Genomic DNA, 26,683 nt, shown 5'->3' with positions numbered 1-26,683 from the left:
AAATATGTCCAGACATTGTAGTTTCTGGTAGAAGCCACACTGTCGCCTAAACGCCCAGGTGCAACACAAGGAGGCACTCTTTCCCAGTGTTTCACATCCGCAGCCCAGTCTGTCTTCCTTCGGTAGTGACACAAACCATACTGAAGATGGGACTTGATCCTGGGGAAGGAACAGATCCCGACCAAGAATATCTTGGTCAAGTCATTTAAAACCACACTACTAGAGTGTGCGAAAGCGCCACGATGTCCTGATAATCCACACATCAATGACAAGTTACGTAAGCTGTATTGGGACAATACAATGCCCATGTATTCATACCTGACGGAGCAAAAGCTTCGAAACCTATTCTGGTGGCTTAAAAATATCATGCCAGTTCGAGACACAGCTGGTGCCCGCCCGGAACCTATGTATGAGCAGAATCATCAAGTGACAGAGGACCCAAAACTGCTGATGGACGTCCGTGTCAGCGTCTTAAGTTGCATATCATCCGAAATCCTTGTTTACATATTCTTCAGTTCTATTAATGAGAATATTGTCCTCTAGGCAATGAGACAACTAAACGTGTATTTTCTCCAAAATGAATTTGATGTACTTAATAAAGCTATTTCTCTAAAACTTTCTGCTGTTTGTTCATTACATGTATTACACCTGAGTAAACAAACAAGCAAGGATTCACAACGTAATACTATAGATACCATTTACTAGACAGCCACCCCCTGATTTGTGACTCATCCGTATTAAATACATATTCCAGCTAGCGCAGATTGTCGCGTTTACACAACGTAATACTATAGATACCATTTACTAGACAGCCACCCCCTGATTTGTGACTCATCCGTATTATATACATATTCCAGCTAGCGCAGATTGTCGCGTTTACACAACGTAATACTATAGATACCATTTACCAGACAGCCACCCCCTGATTTGTGACTCATCCGTATTAAATACATATTCCAGCTAGCGCAGATTGTCGCGTTTGCACAACGTAATACTATAGATACCATTTACTAGACAGCCACCCCCTGATTTGTGACTCATCCGTATTATATACATATTCCAGCTAGCGCAGATTGTCGCGTTTACACAACGTAATACTATAGATACCATTTACTAGACAGCCACCCTCTGATTTGTGACTCATCCGTATTATATACATATTCCAGCTAGCGCAGATTGTCGCGTTTACAGATAAACCTTACGATATCGTTGTTTTTATGAACGAGATTATGTCATTTAGATGGACCAAGGCATCGATGACCAATCGTGAGTAAGCCCTGAAGGTGTACGTGGCACGCACGTGATTTGACCAGCGTGAACTACAAACAGCCGTATAGACAGATTCATGCATTGCACCTTGGCTCTGTTAGCTTTAGAGATATTGGTCCGATACTCGCTATCACTGTGACCCTTGGCAGGTTTAAAATGGTCAGCTGGTCTGTAAATTTCCAGTTTTCATGAACGCATACCGTTATAAAATATTGGTAAAACTTTGTCCAGTTTTCCCATGGTAATACATGAAGTCATTTGTTGTGGCTATGCTGCCGCTAGAACGTTGGAGGAACTTCACAAACATTCTAAGGAAACGCCATCTAATGATAGCCAAAAAAGACCAAAGAAAAACCGGTCCCTTGCAAAACTTTGAGAAACTAGAAGAAACATGAAGGCCAAAATAAAAATTTGGGCTGAAAGAAAGAAAAAAAGCGGGAAAAAAATAAATTTATGAAACAGAATAAACTCGTTAGAAATGATGAAAAGCACTTTCACAGGCAACTCAAAACAGAGTTATAATGAGCAAGATATACGGCCTCCCACGGATGCCAGTGAAAGGTTCTGGAAACAGTTGTGCAACTGTAACCCGGAGGCACCATGGGTCAGTCATTACGACCAAGCAATGCACGAAATCTGTTTTTTTCTGTTACATCTCACCAGGTTGCCTTGAAAAGAATTATCAAACTGTCCAAGTATAATACAGCTCCAGGGCCTAATGGCATTAAAATCCAGCACTGTGAAAGTATGCCCCCCCAGTCCAAACACCATTGCTTCACAGGTTCCGTGTTCTTGTGGTCACAGGTTCCGTGTTCTTGTGGCCAAAAGTGATATCCCTTCGTGGTTCTGCAAATGTCGCACAATACACCTGCCCAAGGAAGGATTCTTGCCTGATCTCCAAACCGTCCGCCCTGACATATGTTTGAATGCATATTCAAAAATGATCTCGGAAGAGACTGCAACGTATCACCGCAACCTGTCCATGTGCTGGACATACAGACATACAAAAGCATACAGTTCTGACCCTTATGAATGGATTCTGAAGTATCTTCACTGTATTGACCTCCCTATCAGGCTGACTCCTTCAGTCCTTTGCTTTTTTGTTTGCCTTTGAATCCATCGAGTTTTCTGTTCGATGGGGAGGAGGGTTACCATCAAGGACCTCCTCATCACGGATCCCCAAACACCGCTTACTTATTTCTTTTACATGGGTGAAAGTGAGCCATGTGCCAAAGGAGATACCAATTTCAAATAACATGTTCTCCATGTTGAGTTCTTAATGATATTGGTATGACTTTTGAACTAGACAAATATGTGTAATAATCTTCATTTGAAACATAGCAAGGTAACTAATGATGGATCAGTTAAGTTACAAGGAGGAAGGGTTATTCTTGTGGAAGATCAGGCCTACACCTACCTTGGAATGTATGTCCGAGACAAGCTCCACAATGACCAATGCTTCGGACTCAGTACAAATTTCGCCTAAAGAAAATCTGGAGCTCAGAGCTAAATGCTCGAAACGAGGACATAGCCACCAATACTTTTGCTGTACCAGTCCTCTCCTATTCCTTTCTAGTACTTGATTGGACAAAACAAGACACCCAGAGTCTTGATTGCCTGACCAGAAGGGTCATATCTGATAACAGAGCACACTACCCTCTTTCCATTCTTAATCGTACATGCCTCTTCACCTTCGTGTCAATGAAATAAGTCCCAAAAGGAGAAATCAAAAGTGAGAACAAGTGACATTGACAGTGATTGTTAATGACTGTGTGCAACACGTCGTGGGTGACATTTGTAACCAGATAACCTCTCTGTTCCTTCTCACATCACTGGTGATTCTGCTCAAGGATAAATTCTTTTCTTGGGTTTAAAGCCAATTACAAATGTATTGAAACCTCACAGGCACAATAACTTGGAACAGGCAGAATTATGCTAAGTTCCAGTTTTAATCTAATATAGAAGCTGTTTCACCCTTATGTTGGTCCTTCCCATTCAGACCCCATCGTCATACATAGCATGTACACTACAGGGCAAAACAAAATGCTATCGCGCTCAAAGTAATTGTATGAAAGAACAAAAGCACTGGTACGTGTTTGAACCTCAGAAGTACACATTCGCCAAAACGCAACATGGTCCCGATAACATCGAAGCAGCATATAAACTTCGTAGACTTTTTTCAAAGTATGAAAAATGTGATTGATGGCCACTTGCATGATGGTGGGACACATGCCAGACAGAGAACACAGCATGCATGGAGAAACCACAACGCCCTTGCAAATATGCCAAAACTTACGCAAGCGCAACGAGACAGTCCGATCGGTATACCAAAATGGAAGCTTCTCAACGTCAACTTTCAGCTGCAATCACTCCACCATTAGTAAACTGTACGTCAGTGGCAGCGACGTGACTGGGTGAGAGTGTTATTTGCAGTTGAACGTACGTTCAGTCTGTTCAGTCTGTTCAGAAAACGCCAGAGGAGTTCGAATTTTGCGACGTAGAAGAGAGCAACTGGCACCAAGCTGTGTTCAAGACGGTCATCCGTTTGATAGAAGTAGAGTCATAGTGTGTGGTGGCATTTATGACCAGAGAACAACAAACCTTGCTACAACCCGGAGACATCTGCAGCTGATGTCCAGCTGAATACCTGCGCACCGTTAACGTGAACGTGTTCTCCAGACTAGACCCTACTGCGCATGTCTGGGATCATCGTGGTCGTCAGCTGAGACAGCGTGTGTCATCTTGACAGAAGGACAGACCAACAGGAACGTGAACAGAACGTGGAGTTATTCAAGCACTTTTTTAATGACCTCTGCTTTTGGTAAATGTAAGTTTGGACCCCTTCGTTCCTACATAATGAATGGTGGTAAATGCAAGGCTATCAATACAATAACTTTGCAGTCAGACCTTAGAAATCTGTCTTAGAAATGCCTTAGATCTTGTTTTCTATATCGAGAAGGAGTTGTCATTGCCCAGTCAAGTCTTCTGCTTTTTTCTGTTTTTACACTCCCTTCTCAGGAAAGGAAAAGCTTTATTCCAGGATATAATGTGAGCAGCACCCCCTGCCATGATAGGATTCATCCCAAAACTCACCCACCCACCCACTCACTCACTCACTCATAGATATTGACGCCATATCACACGATGCCAGTAAAAATGCATGTGTGAGACTACTCGGCCATCTCTGAACACATTCTCAAGAACCCTGAACACTCAATTCGATGGGAGGACACTAGGATACTATCTACCAACAACAACAACTGGCGCCAAAGGAAACTGCAAGAGGCCATCGAGATCCGGAGACAGAAACCAGCCATCAACCGCGACCAAGGAATGTACCTACCAAGTGCCTGGGACTTATTGATAAATTAATCTCATCTACCTGTGTACATTCTATCTATGTAATTCATGTATAGCCTATCTACCCGAGTACATACTTGTGTTTGTACATCACCAACCCTCATGTAAACATGCTCACCCCCTATCGTGTGTTATGTACATCATCCTATCATGCGTAATGTATCACCATTGGCTTCCATCCTTATCCCCAATCATGGTATGTAAACATATCCAATCAACTGTAATGCATTACCATTGGCTTCCATCATTGTTATCTTAACTATCGGCTTCCCATCAGTGCTTGTTTATACTAGCTTTCGTTAACTCATTCCACTTGTTACTTTGTTATTGTTTTACCTGTACATATAAATACACCTCTGTATCCCTTTCTCAATCACCTGATGAAGGAGTAAGCATTAACTCCGAAACGTTGTGTTCTCTCATAAAGAAGTTGATATCCATAAAAATCTTCATTCTCAGTTACATACAGTCTTCTAATGACCGGAGTACCTCATGTGGGACTTCATGTGTGGGTTGATAGTATCGGTGATGATCAGTGTTTACGGGAGGTGGCCATGCAAAGATCAGAGATGTTTGTGCTCACTGAGGGTTGTCAGACAGTCATGACATCAAAGGCTGTCGATTTGACCTTAAGATGCACTGTTGTAACCTTACTAGTACTATCATCAGTGTGAAACTGATACATCATCAGAAGCCGTTCCACGCCATGAAGATATTGTGTGGTATCTACATCAGTCACTCTGTGGTCAGTCATACTGTGGTCAGTCAATCACACTGTGGTCAGTCAGTCACTCTGTGGTCCGCCAGTCACACTGTGGTCAGTCACTCTGTGGTCAGTCAATCACACTGTGGTCTGTCACTTTGTGGTCAGTCAATCACACTGAGGTCAGTCAGTCACAGTGTGGTGTGACCAGGAGGGCTGGACATATTTGAGGCTCTGCTAAAATGGTGAGAGCCAAATGGAGGGGACTGGATCATCACGTGAAGGGGAAGATATACTGTACTTGCGGAGAGTGCTGCAGCTGTTGTCCGTATCAGCTATGTACGATGTGGATGGTCGTGCTCGATGTCTCTGCCGGGGAAGGTTTTTAAGTTTCACTTCCCAGAGGTAATACCTAAATCAACTGGACATGTGTCTGAGGTGATCGAGTCCTCCTGTCTGTGGTCCTTCCGCTTTCGCATCCAAGGCGGATGTCGTCCATAGCATAAAACAACAACACATGAAGGTGGAGACTTCAAGACGTCTGTCCTCACGGAATAAAATACTGAGCACAGATTTTCTTGGAAGTAGTAAGCACCGTCTCAGTAGAGCGTAAGCCTAATCTCATGTATAGTGAATATTAACTCCATTGTAGTCTATGTCAGCATGATGATGACAAACAAAATGTCATACCACATAATAACACAATACACGTCTCCTGTCCGCAACTATCGACAGAGAGTTATGTACTAGAATCAAACCCGGCAATGTCTGCTAACCGTGGCTGGCCTGTTGTGAATAGTGACGACCGCGCATACTCCCTGCCTTGTTAAGCTGCGCATCAAACAGTCATTCAGTCCCGCAATCTGTGCGACTATAGGCTACTACTACAGCGGTAGCGTCGTCACAGTGGGTACTGGCAAACGTTGGTCGAGGATCGAGATGAAAATCAATGCCAGCGTTCACTGTGACTAGATGGTCAGGATTAACCAGCGGTCGTAAATGCGCGTGTGTGTAGTGGCGTTGTGAGGAGCTGTGGGGCCATGGCGGAGTATCAGGGAGAGTTTGGTAGTCCCTCCAGGGACAGCCCCATCAAACAAATGTCTAGTTTAAATATAAATCCTAGGCCCAAGAAAAGAGCAACGTCCCTGAAGAAACCTAGAAGACGGTTTTTAGAGAATGTTGAATTAGAAGAAATGAGACCGAGGACAAGCAGTTTGCCTTCACGGAATGACTTGAAGAAGCCGGCGAAGTATTTGTCTCCTTACAGTGAATGTGCGGAATATGACAGTGTTTATACCCTGAGGTCTTTTGTGACCACTTCTAAGGGACGTGTTGTGAACAGGGGGGACTCGCTCCGGTCAAGGAGTACAAACAGTGTGCTGAGTTCTGGCAGCGGGAGCATGACAGAGCTGACCCCCTTGTCTCGGACGTCCAGTTCGCTCTCACAGACCAGCGTGGCCAACAGCACTGGATCAGCGTTCGGGATTAACCCATTCAAAGTGTTAGTTGTTGGAAGCATGGGGGTGGGCAAAACGTCCATTGCTCGCCAATTCACGACGTCTGACTATATGGGGGACATCGATATCAGTATAGGTGAGTACTGTCACACTGTCACACTGCCACACAGTCACACTGCCACACTGCCACAGTCACACTGCCACTCTGTCACACTGTCACACGCTACATACTCAGATAGATCCTGTGTCATACTGTCACACACTAGCTGATCCAACAGACCCTGTGTCACACTGTCACACTTGGTGCTCAAACAGACCCTTTGTCACACTGTCACACACTTGGTACTCAAACAGACCCTTTGTCACACTGTCACACACTTGGTGCTCAAACAGACCCTGTGTCACACTATCACACACTTGGTGCTCAAACAGACCCTGTGTCACACTATCACACACTTGGTGCTCAAACAGACCCTGTGTCACACTATCACACACTTGGTATTCAAACAGACCCTGTGTCACACTATCACACACTTGGTGCTCAAACAGACCCTGTGTCACACTATCACACACTTGGTGCTCAAACAGACCCTGTCTTATACATTCACATGTTACCACTATATGGGCGCTGACAGACGTATTATAAGCCATGAGTATATTGATAAGACTAGTTACATCTGAATCTGTCAATGACAAAAACAACTGTATCCAGTGAATCTGATACCCATATTTCTGATACCCGTATTTCTGATACCCGTGTCTGTGCGGCCTTGGTACCTTGGCACACAATGGGAACAACTGCTCCAGGTTCCTGTATCACGCATACAACACATGTTGTCCAGAAATAAGGAAATTCTAACTCTATTTCAACCTGGATATGTATAGCTCCGATCATCATATGTCGTTGTCTACATTGTCTGTACACTGAGGCTAACTTTGGAATCACATGCCACCCATGCTTGTGCCTGTCTTCATGTTAATACAACACATTAGGTAAGGGGCAAGGCCACGCGAAGCACGTTGTCTTTTGAGTAGCAGGTTGTCGATCTTAAAGCAATCCATACCTCTAGTATGTAATGAACTGCGTGTTCAGCCATTTTACTACCGGGCCATTGTGGGCTTGTACGGTGGTACACTAGTATTGTGAAGTCGGAGGGTGGCGAGGGAGGAAGAGAATTCTTGGCAAGAAACTGCAGTGCCATAATGGTCCACTTGACATTCCCTCTGTTAATACCCATGTCGACCAGGGCGAAATTGTTTCAACACTTTTCCACTTATCCTTAAAATAAATTGTAGTTATTTAAATATGTTGTACCCTTATCTCTGTTTTATAGGTAAGAATATTGGCACCTGTTAGGTCGGTAAGTTAAATTGTATTGTGTGTCGTACTGTGTACTATATATTATATGTCGAGATGTGACAGACCAACGATGTAGCGAGTTTACAAGTGACACCTTCGTGCCTGGGTGCTCGCAATGACAAGGTCTGCTCACGAGGACGTTGTCGGTTTCTCCACTAGATGAGCTACTCACGTCGTTAACACCCTGGTCTACGTGAATAGAGCTGCACAGCAGCCAGTTTGTGACTGGTGGATGAAGTAGTGTCAGAACAAACAGTAAACCCTTGGTGTCAATGATGAGTGGAGATGGGAGACGCCGTCTGTGACGCCATTGTTACGAGGGTCGCTTTCCGTTGAATGCCCATCATATCAATATCATGAATGATTAACGCGAGCTGTCTCTGCAATCATTCCACTCGTTGGACCGTGTCGCCATATCGTTCGCCCGGGGACCACACAAAGGAATACTTGTCTCAAACCGACGACCAATAACGATATAGTTGTTTGATCCGAGAATAATACAGTGACACATGTAATTGTTTTGACCTGAGTACGATGTGATACCCATCTAGTTATTTTTACCTAAGGACCTTATCACAATATAATTATTTTGACCAGCAAACTGTACCACAAAATAATTATTTAAGCCCGAGGACCATGCTATAGAGCACCACTTAGCTCTAACTCGAAGGAACATCGGCGTCTCTAAGTATGTAACCTGAGTTTAATTACAGCACACGTGAAGTAGAAGTGAGGGCTAGAAGAATCCGGCCCTTTGCGAGTAAAGCACCTTCAAGTACATCGTGTATGCTTGATGTCTTTTGGGCTCTTCCTCTCAGAACAACATTTAAACTTACTAATGGCTTTTAGCATGCTACCGTGATGTGAAGGCACAAATTGATGTGTTTCTTATAGGAAGGCACATTCATAATCGTACATGCCGTCAGGTGTTTCATATGGGAAGGCACACCTTGAGGTATTTCTAATGGGAAGGCACACGTTGAGGTGTTTCATATGGGAAGGCACACTTTGAGGTGTTTCAAATGAGAAGGCACACTTTGAGGTGTTTCATATGAGAAGGCACACGTTGAGGTGTTTCATATGGGAAGGCACACTTTGAGGTCTTTCATATGGGAAGGCACACGTTGAGGTGTTTCATATGGGAAGGCACACCTTGAGGTGTTTCATATGGGGAGGCACACGTTGAGGTGTTTCAAATGAGAAGGCACACGTTGAGGTGTTTCAAATGAGAAGGCACATGTTGAGGTGTTTCATATGGGAAGGCACACGTTGAGGTGTTTCATATGGGAAGGCACACGTTGAGGTGTTTCATATGGGAAGGCACACGTTGAGGTGTTTCAAATGAGAAGGCACACTTTGAGGTGTTTCATATGGGAAGGCACACCTTGAGGTGTTTCAAATGGGAAGGCACACGTTGAGGTGTTTCATATGGGAAGGCACATTTTGAGGTGTTTCATATGGGAAGGCACACCTTGAGGTGTTTCAAATGAGAAGGCACACTTTGAGGTGTTTCATATGGGAAGGCACACGTTGAGGTGTTTTAAATGGGAAGGCACACGTTGAGGTGTTTCATATGGGAAGGCACACGTTGAGGTGTTTCATATGGGAAGGCACACGTTGAGGTGTTTCATATGAGAAGGCACACTTTGAGGTGTTTCATATGGGAAGGCACACTTTGAGGTTTTTCATATGGGAAGGCACACGTTGAGGTGTTTCATATGGGAAGGCGCTTGTTGAGGTCTTTCATATGGGAAGGCACACGTTGAGGTGTTTCATATGGGAAGGAGCTTGTTGAGTTGTTTTAGTGCGAGTGTGATATAAGTTCTATAGTCAGTGGTCAATGGGTTTTGGGAGTGAAATAACGGGGCTCCGTGGGACGATCAGTGAGGAGATCTTATCTGTTAATATCATCGACTCCCACACATGGGACTATAGTCACCCCTAAGAATCGGAAAGAACGCAGTGGTGGCCAATAGACCCTACTTCACTCTCCTAACATCACTCTGTTGCAGGTTATGGATCAAACCATCATAAAGGATGTAGGTAATATGGATCAAACCATCATAAAGGATGTAGGTAATATGGATCAAACCATCATAAAGGATGTAGGTAATATGGGTAGGTAGGAGCATAGCCGTGTACAATGAACCCCAGTACTCCTGATACCCTCTTTACTGACCTTTAAACTGACAAAGCCCCTAAGAATGTCTCTCCGTAACAAGATTCGTCATTCTGAAACCTTTTCACTCTTCGCAATGGTGAGTACTGCCAACAGAGAGGCTGTGTGATAGATACTGCAGCAGCGACCGATGGTTAAACAGTCATGGGAACGACCGTTACAACGGGTAATTAAAACTGGAAGATTCCGGTCTCATTGGATAATGAAAACTATCTGGGAAACGCCGGTGAAGTAGCTAATTAAACTATATAAAACGCTGGTCACGATGTATAAATGCAGCTACCTGGGAAACGCCAGTCCTCGATGGGAGGGAAACGTCATGCACTACGTATCTTTTCTGTGCAAATGTAAAACATCATTTCACCTTGACACACAACCGATCACTTGGACTCTTTATTCTGCAATCGATATCGGAACACAATTGCTTTTGTTTGATTGATAGTGGCCCTATTGTCGATAGATACATGAATAATGTATGAGCACAAAAGATAGAGGACAATGACAAACAAACAAAAAACCACAGTTGCTTTAAGGCGGAGGGATCATTGTTGATAGAAACTGTGTCATCTTTGAACCACCTCCCCTTGAGACCTACTTACCTAACTGTGAGCTACACTGAGTTAACTGTGCTGCCATTGCACTTACATAACTGTGGTACTTTTCCACTTACCTAACTGTGGTACTGTTGCAACTTACCTAACTTTGGTACCGTTGAACGCATCTAACTGTGGTACTGATGCACTTACCTCAGTGTGGCGTGAAGAGTGCAGATCTCGAATGTATACAGCATGTCATTTTTGGGATTTCACTTTCTTAGTAAAGTACAAATTCCAGTACTTTTTTGGTTGAGTCCCATCCGGGATTCGAACCCGCACGCTGAGAGTCAGGCACCTAATCGCCAGCACACAAAGTCAGCGGCCTAACCCGCTCAGCCACCGCTACTTCCACGTTTTGTACTTTACCAAGAAAGTGAAATCCCAAATACGACATATGTTGCATTTGACCACTTTCTAAAATGGCATTGTGTCATAGAATATGTACGTTCAGTAAAGGGCTGAATAGGGCTGTATGTGTAATAGGGCTGTATGTGTAATAGGGCTGTATGTGTAATAGGGCTCTGTGTGTAATAAGGCTGTATGTGTAATAGGGCTGTATGTGTAATAGGGCTGTATGTGTAATAGGGCTGTGTGTGTAATAGGGCTGTATGTGTAATAGGGCTCTGTGTGTAATAAGGCTGTATGTGTAATAGGGCTGTATGTGTAATAGGGCTCTGTGTGTAATAGGGCTGTATGTGTAATAGGGCTGTATGTGTAATAGCGCTCTATGTGTAATAGAGCTGTATGTGTAATAGGGCTCTGTGTGTAATAGGGCTGTATGTGTAATAGGGCTCTGTGTGTAATAGGGCTGTATGTGTAATAGGGCTGTATGTGTAATAGGGCTGTATGTGTAATAGGGCTCTATGTTTAATAGGGCTGTGTGTGTAATAAGGCTGTATGTGTAATAGGGCTGTGTGTGTAATAAGGCTGTATGTGTAATAGGGCTGTATGTGTAATAGGGCTCTGTGTGTAATAGGGCTGTATGTGTAATAGGGCTGTATGTGTAATAGCGCTCTATGTGTAATAGAGCTGTATGTGTAATAGGGCTCTGTGTGTAATAGGGCTGTATGTGTAATAGGGCTCTGTGTGTAATAGGGCTGTATGTGTAATAGGGCTGTATGTGTAATAGGGCTGTATGTGTAATAGGGCTGTATGTGTAATAGGGCTGTATGTGTAATAGGGCTCTATGTGTAATCGGGCTGTATGTGTAATAGGGCTCTATGTGTAATAGGGCTCTGTGTGTAATAGGGCTGTATGTGTAATAGGGCTGTATGTGTAATAGGGCTGTGTGTGTAATAGGGCTGTGTGTGTAATAGGGCTCTATGTGTAATAGGGCTGTATGTGTAATAGGGCTGTATGTGTAATAGGGCTCTATGTGTAATAGGGCCCTGTGTGTAATAGGGCTGTATGTGTAATAGCGCTCTGTGTGTAATAGGGCCCTGTGTGTAATAGGGCTCTATGTGTAATAGGGCTCTGTGTGTAATAGGGCTCTGTGTGTAATAGGGCCCTGTGTGTAATAGGGCTCTATGTGTAATAGGGTTCATAGTTTTCTTCTAACCGTACAATACAGACACACTGGCAGTTCATACTCCATATACCGACGTGATGCGGGGTTAGCTTGTCGACGGGGCTGCATTTAAGAAAGGGTCACAGGAGGATGGAAGAACATGTTTGAATGTTTGCTTTTTGTCGTGGATGACGTCATGATAGAGTGACAGAGTGGCTGTTAAATGCTTCAGATGCCAATGTTTCAGCCACTCATGTTTCTCTACATTTCATAAGGAATGCCCGAAGATTGAAATTGTGACCATTCTTAGATTCACACGTTGTTACCTTCAACAAGACGTCCTTATGTACGTCAGATCGTGTTTACGACTTCGCGTACTTTGGTCAAGGAATCCCTCCGGATTGTTATTACATCCTTACATTTTAAAAAACACCTACGATCTATATTTTCTACAAATGTACCTTAATCATAGTCAAACTAACTGATATAACTGTTGCTATACACGTTGGTGTTTAGATGGAGCCCCGTTTCACAAATGGACAGGAGTCGCGATTCCGTGTGGCAAGGAATAACACGACGGTGTACACCATAGTGCCCCCACACGTCCCTACCATACTGAAGCACATTCAACAGGGTGTACACCATAGTGCCCCCACACGTCCCTACCATACTGAAGCACATTCAACAGGGTGTACACCATAGTGCCCCCACACGTCCCTACCATACTGAAGCACACCCAACAGGTTGCACATAAAAGTGCCCCACAGACGAGTCATTCGTAAGTTACATTTTCTGGAATCTCTGTTCAATCTCTGCAGTCCATTATTTCGCTCTGTCTCATTGGTTCTGCTCATCGCAGATTTGTCACTTACGTGATTCTCATTCATTGTTTGTCCATTCTGTACGCCTGAAGCGAGCTTGTGCGTGTGTGTGCGCTCTACCGACATGCTGAAACCCAGTAGAACTGACCGTGGTCAATACATCCAATGTTGCACTGTCAGTGGTTAGATTATGGAACAAGAACTGACAATCTCAGATGGTGATGACCGACCCCTTTCAGAGTGTGCTTGATCCAACAATAGTCCTTCTGTGTCGACCTAAGACCTGACGGACTTGCCAGTGGATTGGCATTGGTTGGGACACCCTGAGCTTAACCCTCCCCCATACTGGACAAGAACAAAATACTCACACACTTGGGGGTAACCGTGCACGAATCATCAATGCTCGCCTCCAGCAGAATAACACCTACAGACTGCCTGGCCAGCGATCATTCCAGAAATGATCAGAAACATGATAGAGAGACATGCCCGTTAAAACAGGCAGTGTGAGCTGAATGTCTCCAAGTATCGTCAGAGAACTGAATCATGACGTGTGCTTTAACATGACGTGGATCATGACGGGTCTCCTTTAGTGCTGTATGAATTTGGAGGCACCTGTCGTGGCATCACTGGGCTACCAGACACACACCGCCGTTAAGACATCACTGAGCTGCCATACCGGCCCCACTTTTGGGGCATCACTGGGTTGTCATACATATCCCTCTGTTGAGGCATCACTTGGCTGCCATACATACCTTGATGCTGAGGCATCACTGGGCAGCCATATATACCCCTCTCTGGAGGCATCACTGGGTTGCCATACATAGCCCACTGTTGAGACATCTCTGTGCTGCCATACATAGCCCGCTGTTCCGTCATCACTGGGCAGCCATACATACCTTGGTATTGAGGCATCACTGGGCAGCCATATATATTCCTCTCTGGAGGCATCACTGGGTTGCCATACATACCCATCTCTGGAGGCATCACTGGGCTGCCGTATACATCCCTCTCTGGAGGCATCACTGGGCTGTCATACATATCCCTCTGTTGCGGCATCACTTGGCTGCCATACATACCTTGGTGCTGAGGCATCACTGGGCAGCCATATATACTCCTCTCTGGAGGCATCACTGGGCTGCCATATATACTCCTCTCTGGAGGCATCACTGGGTTGCCATACATAGCCCACTGTTGAGACATCTCTGTGCTGCCATACATAGCCCGCTGTTCCGGCATCACTGGGCTGCCATACATACCTTACTGCTGAGACATCTCTGGGTTCCCATACACACCCCGCTCTTGAAGCATCACCGGGATGCCATTGATACCCTGCTCTGGAGGCATCACTGGGCTGCCATATATACCCCTCTCTGGAGGCATCACTGGGCTGCCATACATATCCATCTCTGGAGGCATCACTGGGCTGCCATACATATCCCTCTCTGGAGGCATCACTCGGAAGCCATACATACCCTGTTGTGGAGGCGTCTCTGGGCTTCCATAACACCATAAACATAAAGGAAGACATCTGAGGGCTGAAATACACATATACTGTAAGCGTACGTTGTAAGAAACAAGGAACAGCTTGGGGACGTCAAAACCATCTGCTTGCTGACAGGTGCCGCTGGTCACTTCTCCGGTCGATAATCCTGCACATCAGGCGGATAACACAGGATAAACAGGGATTGAACAGGACATAAACTGTAGGGGGTGGGGTTGTTGGGAGGGTCGGGTCAACTGCGGTCATGAAACCTTGTGTTCGGTAACAAAGTACAAGTATATGAATGTATACTACATTGTATATACCTTTATGTGCGAAACGTATACGTCATATTATTATCACGTTAAAACAGTAAATTTATTACATTTGGGAGTAACACCAACAAACAACAAAGAAATATATATGAATTAACAGTTTTAATTTTTACACTAAACCAGGATCTCAAATCGATATCACTTTGTATCATGGCCAATACAAAGGTCAAGGACAGTTCTCTTACAGTGACAGTACAAAGATCAAGGGCAGTATTCTTACGGTTAATAGCATATAACACATATCAGTGTATAGTAACAGTGAACGGAATATATTTCAAGAACGATTTACCTACCTTAGCAAATACGTATTTACCTGATACTGACGATGTGACGTTATACATTAACTCACTCACTCACTCACTCATTCGCGCATCTGCCTGAACAATATACGGTAGATATGTTTCTACACAAACTGTGTTGGTCTACTGCGACAACGAATGTTGAGGTGTAGGTTATGGATGCGCCGTAAAACATATATTCACAATATATTGACATTTCCCGACCCAAATAGTGTTTCAGTCTCAATGTGTGGGGATCGCAAAATCTCATTTGGTGCTAACTGCTCTTAATGAAGTAAAAACTGTTTCTGTGAAATTAATATGCTTCGTCCATGTCTCCGAAACTAATTCCTTTGAAGATGAAAGTTGGCATTAATGGGTGCCGTGGTCATGAGAATGATCAGTGCGTGCACCAGCCATTAGACTGTTGTGTTACAATGGCGCAGCATACGGACAGGGCATGATGGAGGGTGTTGTGGACAGGGCAGGACACACTTCAAATACCCCGTGCGGGGCAGGTAGTCACTTTTTGTTTCAACGAGATAATCATGTCGCCGTTTCATAGTTAACCCTGGCCCACATACATGCATTCATACACGGGCAAGGTGTTATAAACTCTTCTACATTCAGAATCATGACTCTTACACCCGTGAAGATCCGGGTTAGAACTGGTAACCCATGCTTGTCGTAAGAGACAACTGACGGGATCAGGTAGACAGGCTCGCTGACTTCCTTGACACACCCGTGAAGATCCGGGTTAGAACTGGTAACCCATGCTTGTCGTAAGAGACAACTGACGGGATCAGGTAGACAGGCTCGCTGACTTCCTTGACACACCCGTGAAGATCCGGGTTAGAACTGGTAACCCATGCTTGTCGTAAGAGACAACTGACGGGATCAGGTAGACAGGCTCGCTGACTTCCTTGACACACCCGTGAAGATCCGGGTTAGAACTGGTAACCCATGCTTGTCGTAAGAGACAACTGACGGGATCAGGTAGACAGGCTCGCTGACTTCCTTGACACACCCGTGAAGATCCGGGTTAGAACTGGTAACCCATGATTGTCGTGAGAGACAACTGACGGGATCAGGTAGACAGGCTCGCTGACTTCCTTGACACACCCGTGAAGATCCGGGTTAGAACTGGTAACCCATGCTTGTCGTGAGAGACAACTGACGGGATCAGGTAGACAGGCTCGCTGACTTCCTTGACACACCCGTGAAGATCCGGGTTAGAACTGGTAACCCATGCTTGTCGTGAGAGACAACTGACGGGATCAGGTAGACAGGCTCGCTGACTTCCTTGACACACCCGTGAAGATCCGGGTTAGAACTGGTAACCCATGATTGTCGTGAGAGACAACTGACGGGATCAGGTAGACAGGCTCGCTGACTTCCTTGACACACCCGTGAAGATCCGGGTTAGAACTGGTAACCCATGCTTGTCGTGAGAGACAACTGACGGGATCAGGTAGACAGGCTCGCTGACTTCCTTGACACACCCGTGAAGATCCGGGTTAGAACTGGTAACCCATGCTTGTCGTAAGAGACAACTGACGGGATCAGGTAGACAGGCTCGCTGACTTCCTTGACACACCCGTGAAGATCCGGGTTAGAACTGGTAACCCATGCTTGTCGTAAGAGACAACTGACGGGATCAGGTAGACAGGCTCGCTGACTTCCTTGACACACCCGTGAAGATCCGGGTTAGAACTGGTAACCCATGCTTGTCGTAAGAGACAACTGACGGGATCAGGTAGACAGGCTCGCTGACTTCCTTGACACACCCGTGAAGATCCGGGTTAGAACTGGTAACCCATGCTTGTCGTAAGAGACAACTGACGGGATCAGCTAGACAGGCTCGCTGACTTCCTTGACACACCCGTGAAGATCCGGGTTAGAACTGGTAACCCATGCTTGTCGTGAGAGACAACTGACGGGATCAGGTAGACAGCCTCGCTGACTTCCTTGACACACCCGTGAAGATCCGGGTTAGAACTGGTAGCCCATGCTTGTCGTGAGAGACAACTGACGGGATCAGGTGGTCAGACTCGCTGACTTCCTTGACACACCCGTGAAGATCCGGGTTAGAACTGGTAACCCATGCTTGTCGTAAGAGACAACTGACGGGATCAGGTAGACAGGCTCGCTGACTTCCTTGACACACCCGTGAAGATCCGGGTTAGAACTGGTAACCCATGCTTGTTGTAAGAGACAACTGACGGGATCAGGTGGTCGGCTCGCTGACTTCCTTGACACACCCGTGAAGATCCGGGTTAGAACTGGTAACCCATGCTTGTCGTAAGAGACAACTGACGGGATCAGGTAGACAGGCTCGTTGACTTCCTTGACACACCCGTGAAGATCCGGGTTAGAACTAGTAACCCATGCTTGTTGTAAGAGACAACTGACGGGATCAGGTAGTCAGGCTCGCTCACTTCGTTAACACATGTCATCGTATCCAGATTGCCTAGGTCTATGTTCAGTGTCGATCACTGGATTGTCTGGTCTAGACAGATTTACAAACCGTCGCCATATAATAATAATAAGGGTATTTATAAAGCGCTAGTTCCACATCACTGAGGGACATGCTCAAAGCGCGTATGACATGTATGCATATGCACAGGCGGACAGCAGTGGATACAGTTAGTGGTAGCGTTGGAAGAAATACGTTTTTAGTCCAGATTTAAACACAGATAGCGTAGGTGCACTCTTGAGGTTAAATGGGAGAGAGCTCCATAATGAGGCAGCTGCATGTGAGAAGGATTGAGCCCAAAAAAATTTCAGTTTATATACTGGTACAGTCAAGAGCAGTTGGTCAGCTGATCGGAGATTTCTAGAGGGCTTGTAGTGGGCAAACATCTCCTGAAGATAGACAGGGGCAGTCTTTTGAAAAGACTTGTAGACTAAAGAAAGGATCTTAAAGTCAATCCTTTCACGGATCCTGAGCCAGTGCAGTGACTTTAGAGCTGGGGAGATGTGAGAATGGAGCTTAGTCCTGGTTATGATACGGGCAGCCATGTTCTGTATCCTCTGCAGTCTGTTCAGCTGATCTCCAGATATTCCCACGAGTAAGCTGTTACAGTAATCCAGACGAGAAAGTATGAGCGATCTAGCCAGAGTGGCTGTGGTTTCAGCTGTAAGAAGATGTCGGATTGATCCTATGTTTCTTCAAATGAAAATGACATACTTTGCAGAGATGGTCCACTCGCTTATCCATAGTAAGAGAAGAGTCAATAAAAACACCAAGAATTTTTACATGAGGCGAGAAAGGTATGAGAAACTGTCCAATTTGCAGATTGGTTAGCCGGGACTTTTGCTGTCTAGAAGGTGTAGCGATGATGATGGCCTCTGTCTTTTCGTCATTTAATTTAAGCATGTTGGTTGACATCCAGGATTTGACCTTGTTAAGACAACTTTACATGTTCTGCAAAGATTCCATCTGACTTGCTAAGGTGGGTCTGAAACTGTCTACCAGCTGCGAGTCATCGGCATAGCAATGATGAGCCACATGCTTCTCTGATATCAAGTGTCCCTCAGGTTATGTGTACATGGTGAAAAAGATCGGACCTAGCACGGGCCCTTGAGGGACACCACTGGCCAGAACTTCACTACGGGACATAGCTTTATTTATCTGGACATACTGTTTCCTATCTGTAAGGTATGATGAACACCACTCCAGGACAGTGCCGTTCAAGCCATAGTCATGTTCCAAACGACTCAGCAGCATTGCGTGGTGGATGGTGTCGAACGCGGCGATGTCTCCAGAATCAACAGACATCTTTATGTTATTCAAAACACAGTTTAGAGCCGTCTCAGTGCTGTGTGCCACTCTATATGCGGACTGGTAGTTGTCCATCAGATTAGACTTTTGAAGATGTTCCACGAGCTGTGCTTTAACAACTTTTTTCTAGAATCTTTGACATGAATGTCAAGTTGGATACCGGGCGGTAGTTGCTCAAGGTCTGAACGTCAAGAGCTGGTTTCTTGATTTGTGGTTTGATAACTGCCTTCTTGAAACATGATGGCACCTTTCCAGTGGCCATCTGGTGTTTACAATCTTTGTTATCACGGGAAGAAGCACGTCCACTAATCCAAAGAGGAATTTTGTGGGTAGTGGATCTAGCGAGCATGATGCTGGTTTAGATGAAGTGATTTATCTCTTTAATTGCAGTTCCCAGACTGTGGTGAAAGAAGAAAATTTGGTTCCCGTGAAGTTTATATAAGAACCAGTATCACACACATTTGACATTTTTTTTAGAAATACACACTAAAGTTGTTTGCCAGGGTTGTATCAGTACCATGTGGCAAAGTGACATCCGCCTTCTTGCCGATCAACTTGTTAAGAGTGGAAAACAAGAGCTTAGGATTATCACTGTTAGTGTTAATTTCTTGAATAATGTAATCTGATCTAGCCTTTCTGATACATCTGTTTACTTCATTCCGTGCAGAGTTGTACATCTGGCGGTGGACTTCGAGTCGTGACTTACGCCAGCATCGCTCCGCAACACGCCTCTTTCTTTTTGCGTTTCTGACCTCTGAACAGTACCAAGGTGCTGTATCTTGAAGACGAATTAGCTTGATTTTGATTGGTGCATGCTTATTCAGTAGGTCAAGCAATGTTTTATCAAACAATGCTGCCAGTTCATTAACATCATCAGGAGGAGAACGAAGGAGTGTTGATGCCTTCAGATCATTTGTGAAATGCTCAATATTAATGGACTTCAGATTCTGGATCTGAGCTTCCTTCTTTATGACGGGATCATCAGAATATTGCTGAGTGTGGTATAAAACTAAACTCGCTCGCTCTTATATAAATTTAGGTGGAAATATAAACTTGGTACGGAGGGGCTGTTCCCAAAAATACACCTCAGTTTCCTTTTTTGGAAAACTTGGAATCTCTGAAATATGTCGTAGACTCCACCACAGATATATAGCTTCGTAGACTGAACCACAGATATATGGCTTCTTAGACTCCACCACAGATATATGGCTTCTTAGACTCCACCACAGGTATATGGCTTCGTAGACACCACCACAGATATATAGCGGCATAGACTCCACCACAGATATACAGCGGCGTAGACTCCACCACGGATATATAGTGGCGTAGACTCCACCACAGATATACAGCGGCGTAGACTCCACCACGGATATATAGTGGCGTAGACTCCACCACAGATATACAGCGGCGTAGACTCCACCACGGATATATAGCGGCATAGCGGAGATAAATGACGTATCTGGGTAACGCCAATGTACACTGATCGCCCTGTACACATCTGTAGACATTACGGGGGCGGTGGGGTAGCCTAGTGGTTAAAGCGTTCGCTCGTCACGCCGAAGACCCGGGTTCGATTCCCCACATGGGCACAATGAGTGAAGCCCATTTTCTGGTGTCCCCCGCCGTGATATTGCTGGATTATTGTTAAAAGCGGCGTAAAACTAAACTCACTCACTCACTGTAGACATTAACATAACCAGCTGGTTAACGCCAGTGTACATTGTCCGCCCTGTTCACATCGGTAGACATTAACATCTGGGTAACGCCAGTGTACATTGTCCGCTCTGTACACATCGGTAGACATTAACATCTGGGTAACGCCAGTGTACATTGTCCGCCCTGTACACATCGGTAGACATTAACATCTGGGTAACGCCAGTGTACATTGTCCGCCCTGTACACATAGGTAGACATTAACATCTGGGTAACTCCAGTGTACATTGTCCGCCCTGTACACATCGGTAGACATTAACATGACCCGCTGGGTAACACCAATGTACATTTACCACCCTGTTCACACTGGTAGACATTAACATGCGACAAGTGTTCGATTAAGTAGCACCAGTTGAATTGTGTTTAAGAACCAAGTAAACTGTTATATAATGACTGTTAAGTCTTTTGCTTGCTGTATGTGTGTTGCCTGTGATCAGAGTTTATTACACAACTAATCACCATACATGGTAGGCTTTCAGCTCCAGACTGACAAATCCCACACTAATTACTAACTTCTTCCATCGTTTACTTGTGCTCGTCGTGTCGATATTCCATGTGGTCTTGCTGATTACTTGGTGGAATATGGATTCCGTCACTCGAGGTGACAAGCAGCTTTTTGCTTGACCAGCAAAGAATTCAGCGTCACTTCAGGAGGAGTATATCCAGCACTCATTGTAGTGTTGGCTCACGTAGTTGATCAGTAATATTGGGCAGCACCAAAAGCGGCATGACAAGGGTTGGACAGATCTGGAAAAGTTGCCTGATAATTACGTCATATGATGGTCAATAGTGGGTAATGGATGAATGACAGTGACGTGATGGAAACTCGATATTGCTATGATGGGTACCAGGTAGTGTTGTGATGGGTACCAGGTAGTGTTGTGATGAGTGTCAGATAATGATGTGATAGGTGCCAGATGGTGTTGTGATGGGTAATAGATAGTGCCGTGATGGGTACCAGGTAGTGATCTGATGCGTGGTGACGAGACTCTATTTTACGGGTGGTAGACTTAAGTATTGTTACCTAGCATCCCTGAATGTGGCAGGGACAGGAGACCTGTTGAAGCCATCCAGGTGACTTGCCTGTTTTCGAGATGCACCCGACATCTGGGTGCAGCACAGCGCGGGAGAGATGTCGAGGATACGTGTAGGTTGCACACAGACTCTTGGTAATATCGGGTATAGGGAACGCAACCCTGGATTCGAATATGTTGGCGAGATATTGGCTGACACGATGCGTTATCATGAGGACTAGTGGATGATCATGGCATCTTGTTCCTCTGTATCAGGGCCGTCTTCATGTAGTTGGACGTCATTGATTGGCTGGAATAGGAATACGGTTGTTCTACACGACCATTGTCTCGTGTCAATGCGGACTGTCTACGTGTCAGGCATGCCCCCTAACACGCCTGGGGAAGTGAGAATTGATTTGTCCCAGTGCGAGAAGTCAGTGAATTCTACCTTCAGTTTTCTGTGTCATACAGGTATGCTCATCTTACCGAGACAACAATGGCGATGTAACTGTGATGCCGCTACTTCTGGCAGGCAGTTGTCATCTCGTGAGTAACGATAGTGTAGTGTGTCAGGGGTAACGATAGTGTAGTGTGTCAGGAGTAACGATAGTGTAGTATGTCAGGAGTAACGATAGTGTAGTATGTCAGGAGTAACGATAGTGTAGTATGTCAGGAGTAACGATAGTGTAGTGTGTCAGGAGTAACGATAGTGTAGTGTGTCAGGAGTAACGATAGTGTAGTGTGTCAGGAGTAAGGATAGTGTAGTATGTCAGGAGTAAGCATAGTGTAGTATGTAAGGAGTAACGATAGTGTAGTATGTCAGGAGTAAGGATAGTGTAGTATGTCGGGAGTGAGGATAGTGTAGTGTGTCAGGAGTAAAGATAGTGTAGTATGTCAGGAGTAACGATAGTGTAGTGTGTCAGGAGTAAGGATAGTGTAGTATGTCGGGAGTGAGGATAGTGTAGTGTGTCAGGAGTAAAGATAGTGTAGTATGTAAGGAGTAACGACAGTGTAGTGTGTCAGGAGTAAGGATAGTGTAGTATGTCAGGAGTAAGCATAGTGTAGTATGTAAGGAGCAACGATAGTGTAGTGTGTCAGGTGTAACGATAGTGTAGTATGTCAGGAGTAACGATAGTGTAGTATGTCAGGAGTAACGATAGTGTAGTATGTCAGGAGTAACGATTGTGTAGTGTGTCAGGAGTAACGATAGTGTAGTATGTCAGGAGTAAGGATAGTGTAGTATGTCAGGAGTAACGATAGTGTAGTGTATCAGCAGTAACGATAGTGTAGTATGTCAGGAGTAAGGATAGTGTAGTATGTCAGGAGGAACGACAGTGTGGTATGTCAGGAGGAACGATAGTGTAGTATGTCAGGAGTGAGGATAGTGTAGTATGTCAGGAGTAACGATAGTGTAGTGTGTCAGGAGTGAGGATAGTGTAGTATGTCAGGAGTAACGATAGTGTAGTGTGTCAGGAGTAACGATAGTGTAGTATGTCAGGAGTAACGATAGTGTAGTGTGTCAGGAGTAAGGATAGTGTAGTGTGTCAGGAGTAACGATAGTCAAGTATGTGAGGAGTAACGATAGTGTAGTATGTCAGGAGTAACGATAGTGTAGTGTGTCAGGAGTAAGGATAGTGTAGTATGTCAGGAGTAACGATAGTGTAGTATGTCAGGAGTAACGATAGTGTAGTATGTCAGGAGTAACGATAGTGTAGTGTGTCAGGAGTAACGATAGTGTAGTATGTCAGGAGTAAGCATAGTGTAGTATGTCAGGAGTAACGATAGTGTAGTATGTCAGGAGTAACGATAGTATAGTATGTCAGGAGTAACGATAGTGTAGTATGTCAGGAGTAAGGATAGTGTAGTATGTCAGGAGTAAGCATAGTGTAGTATGTCAGGAGTGAGGATAGTGTAGTATGTCAGGAGTAACGATAGTGTGGTATGTCAGGAGTAGCGATAGTGTAGTGTGTCAGGAGTAACGGTAGTGTAGTATGTCAGGAGTAACGATAGTGTAGTATGTCAGGAGTAACGATAGTGTAGTGTGTCAGGAGTAACGATAGTGTAGTATGTCAGGAGTAACGATAGTGTAGTATGTCAGGAGTAACGATAGTGTAGTATGTCAGGAGTAACGATAGTGTAGTGTGTCAGGAGTAACGATAGTGTAGTATGTCAGGAGTAACGATAGTGTAGTATGTCAGGAGTAACGATTGTGTAGTGTGTCAGGAGTAACGATAGTGTAGTATGTCAAGAGTGAGGATAGTGTAGTATGTCAGGAGTAACGATAGTGTAGTGTGTCAGGAGTAACGATAGTGTAGTATGTCAGGAGTGAGGATAGTGTAGTATGTGAGGAGTAACAACTGCGTAGTAACAGTGTGCGAAATAGTCACTGGTTCGCTAGCTCGTGACTACTAAACGTCCATTAGGGTCAGTACAGCTCCAGTCACAAATACATCACTTTCTCCGACTTGTACAGTTATAACACACTTTTAGATCAAATTATCTGAGCATTTCAAACGTACGTTTTTTAATTTGTTGTCGATGGTGTTTGACATTCTTTGTAATCGGGCTAGTGAACTATATAGTTGGCCAATAACTTTGGGTATAGTCGGGTATATGGTATGTGACGATGGTGTAGTGTATCAGGAGTAACGATAGTCGGGTATGTGGTATGTGACGATGGTGTAGTGTATCAGGAGTAACGATAGTCGGGTATATCGTATGTGACGATTGTGTAGTGTATCAGGAGTAACGATAGTCGGGTATATCGTATGTGACGATGGTGAAGTGTATCAGGAGTAACGATAGTCGGGTATATGGTATGTGACGATGGTGAAGTGTATCAGGAGTAACGATAGTCGGGTATATGGTATGTGACGATGGTGAAGTGTATCAGGAGCAACGATAGTGTAGTATGTCAGGAGTAACGATAGTGTAGTATGTCAGGAGTAACGATAGTGTAGTATGTCAGGAGTAACGATAGTGTAGTATGTCATGAGTAACGATAGTGTAGTATGTCAGGAGTAACGATAGTGTAGTATGTCGGGAGTAACGATAGTGTAGTATGTCAGGAGTAACGATAGTGTAGTATGTCAAGAGGAAACGATAGTGTAGTATGTCAGGAGTAACGATAGTGTAGTGTATCAGGAGTAACGATAGTGTAGTGTATCAGGAGTAACGATAGTGTAGTATGTGAGGAGTAACGATAGTGTAGTATGTCATGAGTAACGATAGTGTAGTATGTCAGGAGTAACGATAGTGTAGTATGTCAGGAGTAACGATAGTGTAGTGTGTCAGGAGTAAGGATAGTGTAGTATGTCAGGAGTGAGGATAGTGTAGTATGTCAGGAGTAACGATAGTGTAGTGTGTCAGGAGTGAGGATAGTGTAGTATGTCAGGAGTAACGATAGTGTAGTATGTGAGGAGTAACGATTGTGTAGTATGTCAGGAGTAACGATAGTGTAGTGTGTCAGGAGTAAGGATAGTGTAGTGTGTCAGGAGTAACGATAGTCTAGTATGTGAGGAGTAACGATAATGTAGTATGTCAGGAGTAACGATAGTGTAGTGTGTCAGGAGTAAGGATAGTGTAGTATGTCAGGAGTAACGATAGTGTAGTATGTCAGGAGTAACGATAGTGTAGTATGTCAGGAGTAACGATAGTGTAGTGTGTCAGGAGTAACGATAGTGTAGTATGTCAGGAGTAACGATAGTGTAGTATGTCAGGAGTAACGATAGTGTAGTATGTCAGGAGTAACGATAGTGTAGTATGTCAGGAGTAACGATAGTCTAGTATGTCAGGAGTAAGGATAGTGTAGTATGTCAGGAGTGAGCATAGTGTAGTATGTCGGGAGTGAGGATAGTGTAGTATGTCAGGAGTAACGATAGTGTGGTATGTCAGGAGTAGCGATAGTGTAGTGTGTCAGGAGTAACGATAGTGTGGTATGTCGGGAGTAAGGATAGTGTAGTATGTCAGGAGTAACGATAGTGTAGTATGTCAGGAGTAACGATAGTGTAGTATGTCAGGAGTAACGATAGTGTAGTGTGTCAGGAGTAAGGATAGTGTAGTATGTCAGGAGTAAGCATAGTGTAGTATGTAAGGAGCAACGATAGTGTAGTGTGTCAGGAGTAACGATAGTGTAGTGTGTGAGGAGTAACGATAGTGTAGTATGTCAGGAGTAACGATAGTGTAGTATGTGAGGAGTAACGATTGTGTAGTGTGTCAGGAGTAACGATAGTGTAGTATGTCAGGAGTGAGGATAGTGTAGTATGTCAGGAGTAACGATAGTGTAGTGTGTCAGGAGTAACGATAGTGTAGTATGTCAGGAGTGAGGATAGTGTAGTATGTGAGGAGTAACAACTGCGTAGTAACAGTGTGCGAAATAGTCACTGGTTCGCTAGCTCGTGACTACTAAACGTCCATTAGGGTCAGTACAGCTCCAGTCACAAATACATCACTTTCTCCGACTTGTACAGTTATAACACACTTTTAGATCAAATTATCTGAGCATTTCAAACGTACGTTTTTTAATTTGTTGTCGATGGTGTTTGACATTCTTTGTAATCGGGCTAGTGAACTATATAGTTGGCCAATAACTTTGGGTATAGTCGGGTATATGGTATGTGACGATGGTGTAGTGTATCAGGAGTAACGATAGTCGGGTATATGGTATGTGACGATGGTGTAGTGTATCAGGAGTAACGATAGTCGGGTATGTGGTATGTGACGATGGTGTAGTGTATCAGGAGTAACGATAGTCGGGTATATGGTATGTGACGATGGTGTAGTGTATCAGGAGTAACGATAGTCGGGTATATGGTATGTGACGATGGTG

General features: G+C 44.5%; 1 protein-coding gene across 1 annotated transcript in view; it reads left to right on the top strand.

The window, feature by feature from the left end:
* Positions 1 to 6,313: 6,313 nt before the first annotated feature.
* The window catches only part of LOC137258906 (ras-related protein Ral-B-like), a 72,111-nt gene continuing 51,741 nt past the window's right edge, over positions 6,314 to 26,683 (top strand). Inside the window, exon 1 of the mRNA XM_067796601.1 lies at positions 6,314 to 6,925. Within this exon, the coding sequence (XP_067652702.1) occupies positions 6,373 to 6,925 (553 nt within the window). The 5' untranslated portion in view covers positions 6,314 to 6,372. The remainder of the gene's footprint in view (positions 6,926 to 26,683) is intronic.

This window comes from Haliotis asinina, chromosome 12, assembly GCF_037392515.1.
Source record: "Haliotis asinina isolate JCU_RB_2024 chromosome 12, JCU_Hal_asi_v2, whole genome shotgun sequence".
NCBI lineage: Eukaryota > Metazoa > Mollusca > Gastropoda > Lepetellida > Haliotidae > Haliotis > Haliotis asinina.
Note: the sequence above shows the minus strand (reverse complement) of the source record. Positions and strands in the feature narration are given on the sequence as shown.